Source organism: Delphinapterus leucas, chromosome 8, assembly GCF_059928025.1.
Source record: "Delphinapterus leucas isolate spDelLeu-1000000601 "Yukka" chromosome 8, BTC_Dleu_Yukka2, whole genome shotgun sequence".
In the NCBI taxonomy this organism is placed as follows: Eukaryota; Metazoa; Chordata; class Mammalia; order Artiodactyla; family Monodontidae; genus Delphinapterus; species Delphinapterus leucas.
In genome coordinates this window covers 4,947,475-4,964,225 of record NC_143136.1, presented here as the reverse complement: position 1 = coordinate 4,964,225, position 16,751 = coordinate 4,947,475, and the positions used below count along the sequence as shown (strand labels likewise).

The following is a 16,751-nucleotide window of genomic DNA, read 5'->3' as shown; positions in this document are numbered from 1 at the left end:
AGACCAGAGCGGGCCTTAATACAAGTCTGTGGCCTCCTGGTACTAGGATGGAGGAAGAGTTTAGGATAAAACCCTGCTCGTTTGAGCATGCCAACAGACTGCAGAATATTTTTATTCCACTTGTAAAGAGCTAGTCAGAGGATTCTCATGTTGGAATTCTGCTGTGTGATTAGTTCTCAGACATTCATTCGCCGTAGTTAAAATTTTGTTGTTGCTGTTTTTAGAGAAACAGAATGAATTTTCCTTTAAAATAAAATTTTAAATGCCTCATGATCATGACAGGAACTTGTATGAAAAGCTGTAGCTTCCAGAAATAAATCGGTGTGTAATAATTGGGGGTCGTTAACTCTAAATGATTCCAGCTACTCTTGGTAGAAAGCCGTAATTTGCACATTTTCCCTTTCTCTCTGTTTCCTTTGAAAAGATGGTGACTGTCTGTTAGTAATTTCGAGGAGTTGAGTGTATGGTGCCATACCTCATACGGTCATCCGAGCACAAAAATCATCATTTATAACTCCCAGACACCTTAGAGAAATGTTCTGTGAATTCAGCTTTATATCAGCTTTTCTTCTCTAGATGTACGACTCAGGACGGGCAGCAGTTGGGACCTGCGTGAGCTGGGTCACAGCCACCCACCTGCCAATCTGGTAGCGCACTGCCCCAGAAAATTAATCAGTGCAGAATGTGGACCTCAGGGCCGCGCTCAGGAGGGGACAGTGTCACGTGACATCCCCCAGTGCGCACGCTCCTACACTGGTCACCGTTAGTACCAAAGTCACCTCTCTTTTTCCTCCCTTTGTAATTCAAAGATCGCCTTAAAAATTCGGTTTTAGTAACACCTTCAGTGTTCATACGCAAGAGGGCTCTTTATTAATTTTAAGGGGAAGTGACAATACCACTGTTACTATAGGGCGGTAAACTTTGTGTTTTCTTATCATGTGAGGCATGAGTCTCTGTACTGTCTTCACCTGCCTTTTGCAAAATTTTAATCCCCAGAAAATATCTTCCAACCAACCTAATGACGAGTTTCACCTCCTCCTCTGTTTTTAATTCTCAACCATCAGCTGTGTGTCCCGTGTACCGCCTCTTGCTGTGATATTCACGTAGTAGTCTGGTGTTTAACCCAAGTTCACGGTTCACGTTTTGGCGCCATTATGGGGAGAATGCTACACTGTCCTGCTGAAGGCTCCCTGTCCTGGGTCTGCTGACGTTTCTGCCAACCCAGACTGGGGTTCAGAAAGTTCCATTTAACTTGCAGCCTGCAGGGAGAAGTGGCCCATCTCACCATCTACACTGGGGAGGACAGTTAGTTTGCGCTAGATCTGGGATTACGTGCTATGGGGTTCTGTGTCCATTGAGAGGTGTATGCATGTTCTCAAACACCGGACAAGATGCTGAGACATGTGCCATTTAAATAGTTATATAAGGCATCGTGGCAACTTGCTCACAGAAGAGACTCTTGTTTATCCAGTCAGCAGGACAGCAGAGTGGAAAACACTGATGGAATGCCCACAGTCTGCTGCGTTTTTGTCCCAAACCAGGGGAGCTTCTTGTATTGAAGTAATAGTTTCATGAGGAATAACATGAGTGAGAAAAGCAAAGTAAGTTCATCTTTGTTTAAAAGAAAGAAACTATATTCCTGAAATATTTTTTAAAACAAAATTTTTTAATTAAAATAAAAATCATCCAGAAAATTTAGTCATTTGAGCTAGTCCACACGACGTCCTCAAGAATCACCGTCTAGATTACCGCAGTTTATTTATCCATTCACCTACTGAAGGACGTCTTGGTTGCTTCCAAGTTGGGGCACTATTATACAGCGCCTAGGAGAAATGAGCTATCGGGCTTCCCTGGTGGCTCAGTGGTTGAGAGTCCGCCTGCCGATGCAGGGGACACGGGTTCGTGCCCCGGTCCGGGAAGATCCCACGTGCCGCGGAGCGGCTGGGCCCGTGAGCCATGGCCGCTGAGCCTGCGCGTCCGGAGCCTGTGCTCCGCAACGGGAGAGGCCACAGCAGTGAGAGGCCTGCGTACCACAAAAAAAAAAAAAGAAATGAGCTATCAATCAAGCCATTAAAAAGACATGGAGGAAAGTTAAATGCATATGACTAAGCGAAGGAAACCAATCTGAAAAGGCTGCATATTGTATGATTCCAACCATATGACGCTCTGGAAAAGGCAAAACTAATGAAAAGATCAGTGGTTGCCAGACCACAGAAGATTTTTAGGGCAGTGAAACTCTTCTGTATGATACTATAATGGCGGATACATGTCACTATACATTTGTTCAAATCCATAGAAAGTATAACACCAACAGCGAATCCTCATGTAAACTGTGGACTTTGGGAAATAATGATGCATCAGCGTGGGTTCATTTATTCTAAGAAATGTACCACTCTGGTGTGGGATGTTGATATTGGGAGAGGTTGTGTGTGGGGTGAGTAGGGGGCGGACAGCAGCAGGTACATGGCAACTCTCAGTATTTTTCATCCAATTTTGCTGTGAACCTAAAACTTTTCTAAACAATAAAGTTTATTTTTAAAAAAAAGAATCACCGTCTATTCCAAAGGCCTGCGGTCACGGGGTGCTGCCAGCATGATGGCCATGGCGTGTGCTGGTCAGTGGAGCTAGGCATCCAGCCCGCGGCAGCAGGTTGGATAATTCCTGGGTCCGTTTGGTGCGGTGTCTTCGTTTCCTTTAGCGGTGAATCCAGGCAGCAGCATTGCACATAACCAGAGATTTTATTGATGATAATATGATTGTATTTTCCCGTTGAGAAGCTTCTAAACACGTGGACTTAGAGCAATCAATGCCCCAGGAGACAAATGCATGTCTCAGGACCTTGGTATCAGCCAGAAAAAGTCCATTTGTTTAAGAGGAAGAAAAAGGCATGACATTTTACACATTAAAATTGATTATTTCATCAATAGGTTAATAGAAAACCAGGCTGCAAGTTCACTTCCTGCTTATATATCCATATGGTAATGGGAGACTGGGGTATGAAAAATGCAAGGCGGAAAGCAGGCAGGAAAGAGGTTTTCTGCACCAGAGCTCCCCTCCCTTGCACAGAGGTGCCCAGCCCAGATTCTGCCTATTTATATGTAAATGCTTTAGAAAGAGGTAAGCTTTTCCACTGAGGAGTGCAGCCTCTGTGGCCACGACTTTCTGGAACTTGTGAAACATGGGCCAAGACGCCAGAGCTCGGGCTATTGAAATAATTAAGCACACGCTTAATTCTGTGAATGTCTCAGTTATACGAGGAACCCGGTAAATATCCACTGAACATTTCCAAAGTAAACACTCGAAAACCGTGACCGGTTTCCTTTGTCTCGAATGACATTTGTAATAGTGGGTGTACCTGAGACTCCCGTTGCCATGTGTGGTGTTACCTGGGATGATACCTTATAGATAAGATACCTTAAGGATGTAGAGATAAGGGAAACTTCTCCACTGATGGAAAACTAAATTTAGATGCATATACTGTAGAAGGGTCTCAGTCACCAACCTTACTAGGTTAGAGATGACATTTCTTTTTTTGTTTTTTTAAATTTATTTTATTGAAATATAGTTGACTTACAATGTTGCGTTAATTTCTGCTGTACAGCAAAGTGATTCAGTTACACATATATATACGTTCTTTTTCACGTTCTTTTCCATTATGGTTTATCACAGGTTATTGAATATAGTTCCCTGTGCTATACAGTAGGACCTTGTTGTTTATCTATGCTATATATAATAGTTTGCATCTGCTAACCCCAAATTCCCAAGACATTTTTTATTAAATTATTTGGGTTTTCAAGCCACAAGGTCATTGTTAGTTGTTTAGTTACAGCTTCACTTTTTCTCATTTCGAATCAGGTGACAGCTAACTCACAGCTAGTTTGTACTCTCATTAACTTAAAATTTGCCTCCTGATTATACAGTACCGTTTCGGAATTGTGTTGGTTCCCTTCCGTGTTCCTGTTTCTCGCGTGTATCTTATATTGTCACCCCAGAGCAATCCAGTGTGCACCAAAGTGCTTGAGATTCGCTCCAGCAGCAGAACCCCTTGTGAAGACCGCGGGTCTGGGGTTCTGGGAAGACCCGAAGCCTCCACCGTACTAGTTGAGGTTGAGTCTTTTGGCCTTAATGCTACCAAAAGCAAGAACAGCCAATCTGTCCTAAGCCAGGAATGCTTTGGGGTGAGAGAGCTGGCCACTGGCCAGTGCATGCCTCGTTTTTTGGTCAGCCTGTGACCGAGTGGGTTAGCCTAGCTTTCTGCGGTGAGCTTCAGACACACCTGCGGAAATGCACACACCTGCCTCGCCAGGTGAGCGCTTCTTACCTGCATTAAACAAGTGGTTATACAATGAAAGCCGCGTGCAAGGTTTGACGAGTTTCTCTTCCCGGCTGTGGAAGTCAGAAGAGACAGATGGTCCAATTATGCCCCTTCTTCAGGAGCGTGGGTGACTGTGGCCGTCACCGACCACGCTGTCCGTCCGGCACTTGGATCTGTGGCTGGATCTTTAGTCACATTAGCCTGAAGACTTGCTCCTCAAAACCCTGTTTAACTCTTTGCTTTTTACAATGTGTCTCCTCTGAAGGGCTGGCAGGAGGCAGCCTCTTGGCCACAGGTGTCCGCGTTCCTGAGTGGGGGGTTGGGAAGGGCGGAGGAGGTGAGGAGGTGTCTGTGGAGAAGAGGGTCCGCGGAGGTGGGAGGGGGGCATCTCACCCCTGTTAGTCACAGCACGCCGTGTCAGCCGTGGGCATGTCATGCCCGTGTTAAACTTGTCCTGCACTTCACTTCTGAACCCAGGGCTGCTCTGTGGGTAACTTGGTATTTGTCTTTTTCTCTCGGACGCTTTCTTCAGTGAGCTGAGAGCTTAAGCAGGCACGTGCTCTTTGGGTTCCTCCATTCAGAGCCTCCAGCCTCCTCCCCATAGGAAGGAGAATGGACCACCCTTCAACCACAGCAAGATGGTAGTCGAGTTTTGCTAGTGTAGGTTCCTGTCCAGATCAAAATACGTCTGGGGAAGAAAGTACTTCATTTTTTAACAGCTCTGGGCGTTGCACACCTACCATCTGTAACATACACAGGAACGGCTAATCACTAGAGTCCCTTCTGATTTGACATGCTCCCAGCGTTTTGTCAAATCAGAGGGCTTATAGCGACCGGCCTCGTAGCTCCTTCAAAAGATGCTACCAGCCCCCAGGGAAAAGACCAGCTTTGCACTGTCTTGAGTAGCCACGTGTGGAACCCAGCAGGGCGAAAGGGGTGCATGGGCTTCCTTGCCTGGGCATTTGTTGGATTCTGTGCAAAGCTAAGGATGCTTTTTTGGCCTTCCTCTGCCCTTCCTGAGTTCCTCTGCGCTTTGGGGTGGTGAGGCCCGGCCGGGAGGCCGGAGGTGACGTCACGGTGCTACTTGGACATTTCTTTTCTCCCCTTTTCATCTGTTTCTTTTCCTTTTTGTTTTCTCTCTTGTTCCCCCTCTCCCCTATCTGCTCTCGGGATGCAGCCAAACGCAAAGCATGGAAACTAAACCGTGTTGGTAGCCTGCGAAATATCCACAACAGCAGCACCAACACCGAAGGTAACGCCGCCCCTCCCCCCCCTCCCCCTCCACGCCGCGTCCTCCCAGCCTTCCTGCCTCCCTGCCTCTCCAGCGCACAACGGGAAATGCGATTCGCCCAAAGCCGCATGCACCCTGATTGTGTTTGCACAGTCATTCCCGTGGTCTTTCCATCTTTTTGTTTGTGTGTTTTATTTTCTCATTCATGTTCCTTTCAGCTTACTTAAATTTTGACCTTTCCCTTGCAGTTGTAGAGTAGTGATGTTTAAATTACTTCACAAACCTATTTTCTTCTCTTTTTTCTTTTCCTTTATACATGTGAGCACTCAATGTAATATTTCCCAAGTTATTACGGTTTTTAAAAGTGTTAGTATCAGGTGTAATGATCTGTAGCCAAATACAATAGTGTGCTGTGACATTTAAGTAACAGTCTTAATTTGTTTTGTGGAAACATTCTCCATAATGCTCTCTGCAGCTCTAGTACAGAGGCAGCCAGGCCCGGGTCATTTGCATGGCCTGCTATTGCTTGTAAATTCAGTATATTGTTGTGTTTCTAAAGGTCGTCTGGTGCCAAAGTTCACAAATTGACTTGCGTTGCTTTTTTCACCGAAGACAGCCGTCATTGCTTTTGTATAATAGCAGATTGAATTTCCCCCCACCCCAGCCTTCATTTGAAACAACGCAATTATAAATTGCCCTTTTTTTTTATGATTACAAATGTCAAGGGTCAGAATTATTTTGAGGCCAAGCAAAGGAAAACCACCCCCATCGGCCCAAGCCCTTGTAAGGGAGGCTGGCGTACAATACGTGTGATGCAAAATAGGTCCCAATCCAGTGATCTCGGGATAATAGGGGGACATTTTTTTTCACTTAAATGCAAGCCAAAGGGGTCAAGTAATCGCAAGCTCGTGCCCTAACACTAATTGACTTATTTGGGGGTGATTATAACTGTAATATTTTTCTTAATGTCACTGTTTCCTGGGCTGTTGGTTTTAGCAGTTGGCAAGCAGTGGCATTAAATCTCTTGTAAATTTTAAATTGCACACTATTTCTGTAAACAAGTCCCCCTCTTCACATCCCAGTCATTAACCTTTGCTGATTTATATCACCATCCTTTTTTCCTTCCTTTCACAATTACTCCTGTCTCGCCACTGAAAGCCCTGCTCTCGGCCAGAAGAAAAAAAAAATGAATCCGGAAAACAAAACTACATTTTCACGATGGCTTGTTAAAGACCTGTTTTTAATCATAATTTGTTTTTTCATTCCTCAAGGGGAAACGGTCGTCTGTTAAGGTACCAATGGAACTTGACCCCCTGGTATCTTCTTTCAAAGCATTCGTTCAAGAGAGACAAAATTAGAGAGAAAAAGAACAGAATTTTAGAAACAGTCACATGCAGTATTGTGTCTTGTTGTCTTTTAAAGGGTATTAAGTATATTCTCGTTCACTATTTTTTAATGTTAGTGTTTCAACTTGGAGTGCATAATCATTTCTCTTCCCTGTGTCCTTATCAGATATGCTTTTCTTTTGTATGTGTGTGCATTTATCACAACAAATGTGTTTATTGACTTTCGGCCTTTAAAAAATATTTGTGAGGTCTGGTTTTACCTGTGGTTATATACAAAGCTGGGGGGAGCAGGAGGAGGCAGGCAGACAGCCCCCACGAGACTTGCTGATGGGGATCTTCCTGGAGACGCTGGCGGGGAGGTGTCTCACGACAGGTGTGACAGTTTGCAGAAGTGGGAACTTCTCAGCCTTGACCAACCAGGTAACATGCAACACTGCCCTGCCCAGCCCTCCTGGGTGGGGAGGGACCATGATGCTCTCTGCTCTCTGAAATCTGTAAATACGGTTAACACTACCCACTCAGGGTCCCTCGTCAATGGCCAGTAGCTACGCAAGGCAGTCCTGAAGATATTGGAGTAAATAATGACTAGTCTCCTTCACATTTTCTTTCATTTCTCTTTGGCATTCGATTACATTTATGAATCTTCAGTTGAGTGACATGACCATTCTTCATTTACTTTAGGTTTCTTTCAAGATTAATGTCTGTCTGCATCCAGTCTCATTTCATACAGCTTTCAGTATAATAGTACTGAATTCATATAATTATATAACATAAATTATCAGAATGCCTTTCTGATTTCCGGTCTTTTGCTATATGATGTCATCACATCTTCTCTGTCTATAAAATCATCCTTTCGGAAAATTCATATCCCGAACATTCTAACTTTTGTCGTAACCTGAGACCTTGAGGGTTCCACTAAATACACCCATCCCCAAATGGACTATAGTTTTTAAACTGGTCCACTTGAGTAATCTGTTCAGAGGTACCCACAAAATATTGTTGACACCAGAGTTTCTTATAGAGGAAGTTAGGACTTGAGGGGGAGAGGGGAGGGTGCCCGCTGTGCGCCAGGCCGTGTCCTAGAAGCATGTCCACGCCCCTCAGTCCAGATCTAGAGAGAACAGCCCAGACGTTACGGGACTCACCCGAGGATTCAGGCTGGTGAAAGACAGGTAGGACCAAGAAATGAACCTGATGGTCTTTCTCCAAAGCCCTTTTATTCTCACGTTCATCGTTCTGGCCTCTGTGCTACATTATCTCATTGAATCTTCACTGGCAGGTAGGTACTTCGTTACAGATGAGAAGTTGGAGTTTCGACAAGTCAAGTGATATTCTGCAGGACGAGTAGCTGGCATCTTCTGGAGACAGGACATATGCCCAGATCTCTCAGCTCCAGGACCCACTCCTGGGTGCTCATGGAAATGGTCAAAGATGGACGTCAGGAGTGATAAAAACGAATTAAACCGAACTAATTAGGGAAGCACATAGGATTAGAAAACAAACAAAAATATGTTTCTCTTCCCCTTTTTTTTTGTCCATTAGGGCTAATTATCTCTGAAACCAAGCTGGAAACCTCATTGGTGTGTATTGTATTGCCCTAATTTTAAAATCTTTGTTACTTTGTGACAATTCAGCTCTTTCCCAGGGTTGGTGAAATTTAAGTTCCTTCCACAAGAATGCAACTTTAACTTTTCCATCTCGGAAGCCTGCGGACTGCGATGGAAAGTTTATTTATGCTGTGATTCTCCAATTCGTAGCTGCCTCCTAAGCCACGAGGAAAATGTCTATCAAATCGGGTGGATGAGGCTGGACTTGGGAATGTTCGACTCCGTTGGAAACATTTTTCTCAGACCCGAGCAGAAGGTGGACGTTGTGTAGAAGGACACGTGGCAGGGCGGCCGGCTGGCGGTCTGTGAGCAGCGTCGCCCAGGAGGGATCACACAGACTCTGTGCGGGTGTCCTCAGGCCTCTCCTTCCCTGCGCTTCTGGGGATAGGGCGGACCATCACCCACTGTGAGGTGGGCCAACAGCGGACCCTTCCGGGGTGTTTCAGCTCTCCTTGCTCCTGCAGAAGAAGGCACGTGATGAAGCGTAAATGAGTAAAGAAGAGATGTATTGGGGAATGAGGGGCGTTTCCTGGGGTGTCAGGCCCACGCACGTTGTATGCATCCAACAGGCCGCGCCTCCCAAGTACCAGCCGGGTTCAGTATAGCCCAGAGTCCCGACTCAGCCCAGTCCATGTCCCTGGATCTGGAACTTGCCCCAGAGACAGGCCTGTGAAGCCTGTTTGGGGTCCCCTGCCACAGCGTGGTGGCCCAGACGGATGAACTCAGAGGTGCCAGACACGGTTGCCAAACAGACCGCACCGTGGAGAAACACGAGTCTCCTTTTGGAGAACACACGTGGTGGGCATCGTTCGTCCCTCGGGCCCATGTCAGGGCTGGCACCCCCTTCCTCAGAAGGGAAGTGGAAGGCCAAGACCATCCCTTCTGTATGAGCAAATGAGAGCAGGCCTTCCCCATGGCCGGCCTAGCTCCGTGGTGCTCTCTCCACCCCCTGGTGTCCACAGTCACAGATCTGAGACGTCCTCCTCATTCCAGTCCAGTTAAATTACAAATGATGATCACACTATCCCTCCTGAGCCAGTGACGAGCCTGCCCAGGTCTTGGGTTCCTGCCACAGTGTGGGTACCCAGTGCTGGGCCCCAGGCAGATGGAGGGGACGGGCTGACAGTCAGCCCAGGGGGGTCAGGCAGAGATCCTGATGCAGAGTGAGGGAGGAGTTCCAGCAAGGCCCGGGGTGTCCTGCGGGTTTAGTGGAGTGCGAGACTACGTTGGATTCAGGGGTCTCGGAGTCATGATGGACTGCAGGGCTGAGTACCCGGACTTCCTGGCATCCTGTCGTGTGGCTCCCCAGTAACCCCTAAGAGAGGTCATGTCCTTGATCTTTTACAAAAGGAGAAACCAAGGCACAGAGGGGGCAGTCAGGAGCCCCGGGAAGGCACACTGGCACGTGGAGACCGTGGCATGTGGGCTAGGTGTTTGGGTCAGAGCTGCAGCTGAAGCCCGGATGAGGGCTCGGCAATGGACATGGAGCACACATCCCCGTCGGGACCATGACGCCCAGCAGACGGCTGTCACCGCAGTGGAGGAAAAAGGCCTGAGCTGGTGTGACGAGTCATGCTGTCCTTCCGAAGGACTCTGCGGTGTCCGAATGCAGTGCCCACCCCAGACCCCAGCAGCTTTCCCCGAGCCCCGTGTGCCTGCAGGCCTGTGCGGGGCCACCGTCTGAGGCCGCCTTCCGTGCTCGGGCTGGGCTCTTCTTCACCCATTCACATACTTGCAGTCAAACCCTGGTTCCTGATCAGAAGCCGTGCAACCTTGGGTTCGTGAGCGGCGGTGTGCACAGTGGTTTCAAGCCCAGACTCTCGAGCAGATGGTACTGGTCTGGTTCTCACGTCCCCACTTCTTAGCTGTGACCTTGGGGTCATCCCTGTGCCCGCTCTCTACCTCAGTCTCCCCATCTGTGAACTGCGGACAGTCAGAGAGGTCATCTATCCAGAGGCAGGTAACACGGTGCCCACGGTCGCCACTACCACTGCTCCTAGTGTCAGGAGTGCCAGAGAGTCTCTGTGGCAAAGAAGATTCAGATGCTTGAGCGTCATTTACGTAGTGAGGAGCAGAGATTCGGCAGGAGACGTTGCCCCTGAAAATGTAAGATGGCATTTAAAAATCACACTTCTTTTTTCCCAGACTTTTTTCACTACCCTTCCCCAGTTGCATTTACTCTCATCCTCCAAAGAACCGTCAGATGTAGAAATTGGGTTTTTGAGTTCAGTATGCCTGTATCCGATCCCAGCTCTGCCACTTCCGAGCTGTGTGAATTACTGGGGTTGCTGGGTGTCTCCTCCCCTGCTTAGTTTTCTTTCTCCAAAACAGAGACCGTAAAACCTACCTCGAATGACAATTGAAGAAGAAATTGAGAGAGGCAGACGAAGCCCTTACCAGGGAGCTGGGCACACGGCGAGGGTGACCGTGGCGGTTGCTGTGAAACTGTCACAAATGCGTACGTCATGGAAAACCATCTCCAGGAACACAGTGCGTGGAGCACACAGGTTTTAGGCCTGTGGAATGTGTCCGTGCAGGCAGGGCAAGATGGGCCAAAGCCAGCACTCGTCAAGCATGAATGGCAAAGGTTAAGATCTCAGGCAGATAAATTCAGATTTAGGAAAGAAACCCTTTGAGCACTAGCTCCAGGACTGACTTTCTGGGGAGAGATACAAGATTGCAGGTATTTCCAGCCCTCAACTTTTAAAAGAATGATGAGATTGACAGTCATCCACGCGCTGAGCCGCAGCCCAGAGAGAAGAGCTGGGGGTGGAGGCAGCGTGAAAGGTTCTGGAGCCTGCCAGTCCAAGCCTCCCCATCCCCACCCCAGGCTCTGAGCAGAGGAAGGGCCCTGGGCCCCATGTGCCTGTGATTAGGAGAGCAGGGGACCTCTGAAAAGTGCTGAATGTAAGTTAGAATGAGTAACAAATGGTAAGCATGTAGAGCAACCAGGTAAATTACAACAGGGGCCTCCAGGTTTTCTCTTTCTAAACCGAAAGCTTGGGCCTCGAGCTTTCCCGGGGTGCCTGGGCCTGAGCGGGTGCCAGAAAACATGTTAACACATCCGTCTTCTGCCTCCTGAGAGCTTTTCAGTTTGGGATCCAATCATTTATTTTTTTCAGGAGTTTTATTTTAGACACTCTCCTTAATTTCAGGGAACACGTGGCCCCCTATGGTTCTGGAAGCAGCAGCTTTCGTGCTGCCTGGTTCTCCGGCTGCCCTCCCGCCTCTGTCTAATGTGTTTGGAAAATCAGAACTTCCTTTGTGTTTCCTGAGGATCTTCCTGTGATAACATGTAGCAGTAAACAGCCCTAACTCGGTGACCTCCTCTGGGGTCTTGCTTCTTCACAAAATTAATTCTACTCTTGTCCTAAGTTAAACCACAGTACAGCACCTCCGTTGGACTCTGGGCTAAACAAAGATATTTACCAAGTTGAGAGCTTGCAAAAATATTTACCCAAGAACCATGACCTGTGTGTGTTTATAAAGACCAAAAAATAATGATTTCTTTTTCTTTTGGTTAAAAATGAACAGCTCAAGTGGAAGAGGGCATGTTTTTAAACGTATTACTTTTTTGCCATAGGTCTTGCCTCTGCACGGTCCTGGAGCAAATCCTTCACATTTATCTTTTCTTACAAAAATGGGAGGAAAAATCGAAAATGGATAAAATCTGACTTTCAGTATTGTGGTGGGTTTGGGGCTGAAATCTTAAACGTGTGTCGTCTTCATCATAATTGGGCAAAGTATCTAAACCACATGCTTATTTAACATATGCTTTGAAAGCAGAAATATTGAAGTATTTTACAAATTGTAGGACTCTTCAGAATTAGCATAAAAGCCTGGGGCCGTGTTTGACCAAGCCTGGCGCAATCTCGAAGGGTGTAGATAGTGGGGGACCTGGGGAGGGGGCAGAATAGCAAACACATTCCATCTCGGTTTCCAACTTAGATGAATTGATAGTGGCTACCTGGAGAACTGGGCTAGGAAGGATTCTGAGGCTCCCTCAGGCCCTTTGGGGTCAGTGATGAAGGTCTTCCTTGGCAAAAGAAAGGGAGGGACAGCATGCCTTTGTCATCCCAGTCAGTCCCTGTTGGCGCCTCCTTGGACCACAGAGCTGAGACCAGCAGGGTGAAGTGGGCAGCTCAGCCCCAGTTAGTAGATGGCAGAGTGGGAAAGGCCCCAAAAGCGGGAGTGACGACCCCAAAAATGGGAGCCCAAGACCCCAAGGACACGAAGAAAAGAGAATGTGGAGATTCAGGCAGAAACGGAGAGAAACCCATTGCAAATACTCGTTAGTGAGGAAAAGCCCCTTGACCAGTGGTTTGAGTTGCTGTATCATCAGGGTGCTGTGCTGTACCCTGAAACAAAAGTCCCAATTCTGCGACAACAGAAGTCACAGGTGGAGACGACAGCGATTTCCCTGCGAGACTTGGCTATTTGATGGTCAGATCATTTTTAAATGGTGACCATCTAGAAGTCTCTGGGCTTGGTGGACCCTTTGGCCACCTCTGCCAGTGGGCACATGGCCCCTCCGTGCTGGACACTGTCATCTCTGCACCATTTAAATAACAGGTTTTCATCATGTTTGTCATTAAATGTGTCGGGAAGGACACTTAGCCTCGTGGACAGAAATAGGCATCTGGGTCTGGGTTCCAGGTTTGCAGGGGAGCCCGGGAACGTGGACCCAGATTCCTCATCCTGCCAACGAAGAAAGTGGGATGAGTGACCTCTGCAGACACTTTGGGTTCTTGTAAATTCAGAAGAGAAACAAATCTCAGCATCCCCGTACACAGTACACCTGCATCTTGCAGGCATTTTTGAGCCGTTGTGCATCAAATGGGCACAAGGGTCCGGATCCTCGGCCTTTGCAGAAGTACAGGGCAATGGTTCTGGTCCCAGATCTCCTGCCCCTCAAGACAGAGGTATGCATCTGTCTGTCTTCCTACCCTTCCACCCGCTCCCCCAAAAGGCATCCTTGTCAGATGTCTCCTGTTGAAAACAACCTCCAAATGTAAATCAGTTGCAGCTGTGTTTAGCCCTTTAACCCTTTGCCTGCTAGGATTCCGCAAAAATAATTGATGACTGATTGGCCCATTAACCTTTAAAAAAAAAAAAGTTTGACAGCCCGGACTTGTGTAATGAGGAGGGATTCCTTGTGAAATCAGTCTGGTGGCTGAGTTGCTTGCCCCTAAGGAGGCGAAATTAGCCCCACGGGGCCTCGTCTGCATAGAAACTGGACGCAATTAGTGTAATATCCGGTGTTATTAATGTCGTTTGGAATAATTGGGCAGGTTGATTTCGACAGGTTCATGGTGCTAAAATACTATTATAGTGGACCTTTCCACAGCTAACCGTTAAACACGGAAAACTGTTTAAATCCCTATGAGCCCAATCACAGAACTTTATTAAACCACTAAGCCCTGGAATGTCACACTGGGAAACAACACGGTTCTTTTCTTTTCGGGCTCTGGGTGTGGCGGGCTTTGATTTTTTATGATGGGGGGAATCTGGGGGATTGAATTTTGATGATCACCTGTGTATCTAAAACTAAGAAACCTCCTGTAACGTAGATGTCATCAGGAATTTCTACAGCCTGAATTCTATTTTTACAGAGTGAAATATAAGCTGCTGTAATTGTCACAGAGTCGGTTTGTGTCAGTGAAACCGCCTGAAACGTAGCCGCTGTTCGTCCTCACCTTCTGAGCTCTCATTCTTCACATTTTAAGTGAGGGTAACGTTGGAGAGTAATGCTCCGTCTGTCTTTATGACTGATTGGCCCCCCACTGCCAATTATTATTTTTATCGTGTTTTTATCTGGTTGCTGATACTAAAATAGCATCACAGTGTCATTTCAGAATGTGATGGGATCCTTCTGGTCCACTGGTGCTTTGAATAGGGCTGTATCGTCTGGTAGAAATTCTTGTTTGAACATGAGGAGGAGCCTGTGTTGTGACTGTTCTGTCCACACAGAAGAAGGGGTAATATTTAGGTCCCCAGATGTACTATTTACTTAATGAGTGTTCATGGTCGGTGCCATGATACAGAAATATAAGCCAGGATTAAATCTAGAGATTTGCCAGGTGTTGATTCAAGAAGATGACCAGGCAGCAGCTTGGAGGCTCCCATCAGGGCTAGATCTTTTCTCCACTGGATTAGTTAGAACTGGATTTGGAAGTGACAGAAATATAAAGGGATTTAGGTAAAAAAAAAAAAAAAAAAAAAGGAGGGAGAATGGATTCATTTATCCAACCCAACTGTAGGACAGGCAGCTGGGCTGGCTGCAGGGACCCAGGAACCTGGCAGGTATCGGGTCCATCCCATCCCTGCTTCTCTCTGCTGGTCAGCAGTGTTCTTACCTGTTCGCAGATAGTGGCCTAGATAGTAGAGGCTTTCCTTCCCGTGGATAACTTGTGAGCTGTGTCTTGTTCAGTCCAAGGTAAGAGGAAGGAGGCTCTGCGACCCCAGCTCAGATAAGAAAACCTGGAGTAGGACATTTGGGTGATGTGCCCCCCACTAGGACAGATCAGTGGCCAAGAGCCTCCCATGCTCTGATTGTCCTGGTGTAGCTGGGACCGTTCTTCCCGTGCAGACCAATCACTGGCCACAGAGCCAGATACGCAGGAAGATGGAAGCTGGCATGTCCCCAGCTTAGACTGCCACATCCATGGCATCATGTCCCCTAGCATTCTCCAGACGTGACCAGTTAAAAAGAAATATGACACTAGCGACAAGCTGGTTAGGGCTTTCTGGGGAAATTACCTTTAAAAGACCCTGGCAGCTTGCTCTTCTGACATCAGGAGTGAGGGAAAATAACAGAAAAGGTCACTGGGAAGTGGGGAGACCCATCCGCCTCCTGCTGGACACCCTAGGAGAACTTTTTTTTCTTTTTACTGTTTTATTTTTGAGAAACAAAGCACTGCTGGCCACCTTGAGAGAGGAAAATAATCAAACTGAATGAGGTGATGCCTGTGACTTCCTTAGCATTTTTTCTGACACGAACTTGGAGCCCAGTAGTATTCTTTTTTATATTTATTATTCCAGGCAGTAGATTCATTACAAAGAAACAAGTAGTCCTTCACGGAAGTCATATGTAACATGATTAAAAATGCAACTTCTCTATAATCCTTGTTTTTTTTTTTTGATCTTAGGAGGCAGAGGAAAGTCATAAGGCAGGTATAATTTCGTTCTGAAACTCTAACTGTATCTGTAAGTGTTAACACATTACCCTCCCTCAAAAAGAAAAAAAAAAAAAAGCCACATACAGACAGTACCCTGGGAAACACGCGAAAACTTAAGCATCACCTGGATTCCGTTGATGCTGGTGGTATAGAGTGATGGCAACTAAACTCCATGCCCAGATTTTAATCCCTTACTCAGGAAATGGGGAATCCTAGCTAACCGGCTTCTTATAAAGACATCTTCACCGGGGCCTGAAATCCAAAAGAAGGCTTGGAGTAGCACCCCTGTGGGGCTGCCTCTGTACTGAAACGGTGTTAGGGGGCGGTTCCATCCCCTCCTCCCTGCCTTCTCCATGGTGAGCTGGGCCCCTGTCCTCCAGGTAGCCCTGATGTTCGCATCCACAGTTCAGCAAGGAGCCCCTCAGTGTGGCGCACCTGGGAGAGGCCAGCCCAGGAACAGAGGCACCATCAGAGGCCTTTCTGTTTGGGAGCTGTTGCCGGACCCTGTGTGGACAAGACTGGAGAGGAGCGTCTCCTGCCTCTCCAGGGCTAGGCCAAGCCCTTTGGTTAAAACAAGAAATATTTTGCAAAAGAACGCTTGGTCAGTGTTTCACTGCATAGTGAGCTACTATAGCGTGAAGAGCCTTGACCACAAGTCCTGACACGTACCTGAGTACACGTGCACGCTTCAAAGCCCTTAGAAGCAGACAACTCGTACACAGACGGTCACGGCCATCACCGCTTATTGATGCAGCTGACTTGGTCACTGAAGTATTGGGACTGTAGGTTCTGATTCCCCTCTTCATTATTCGTATAACTGTGTGCCTTTCCAGACTGACAGTCACCCCACTGGCCTACCCCCTCCAAAAGGAAACTGTCTCAGATGAAGCAAGTGTGGAGCGCTTGCACCATTGGTTCTTAATTAGGATGTGAAACATGGCTGTGCTTTCCAGGGTCATCCAGTTGTGTTCACGGGGCTCACCTTTCCAATCCCAACCTTTTCTCATGAGCTGCTCTCCACCAGGCTGGGGCACGGGATGTCCTGCATCTTTTTTATCTTTTGAGCCTTCCTGG

At 47.2% G+C, this 16,751-nt stretch overlaps 1 protein-coding gene across 12 annotated transcripts in view; it reads left to right on the top strand.

Annotated features, from left to right (window-relative positions):
• AGAP1 (ArfGAP with GTPase domain, ankyrin repeat and PH domain 1) overlaps positions 1–16,751 on the top strand; it is a 556,588-nt gene that overhangs the window by 465,676 nt on the left and 74,161 nt on the right. For 5 of the 12 annotated variants that reach the window (XR_016394007.1, XM_089916180.1, XM_089916176.1 and 2 more), the window contains one exon: positions 5,493–5,567. The exons of the other annotated variants lie outside the window; for them this stretch is intronic. Coding sequence is in view for 4 of the 5 variants with exons in the window: in XM_089916180.1 (XP_089772306.1) it covers positions 5,493–5,567 (75 nt within the window). In the remaining variant the exon portion in view is untranslated. The remainder of the gene's footprint in view (positions 1–5,492; positions 5,568–16,751) is intronic. 12 annotated transcript variants of the gene reach the window in all.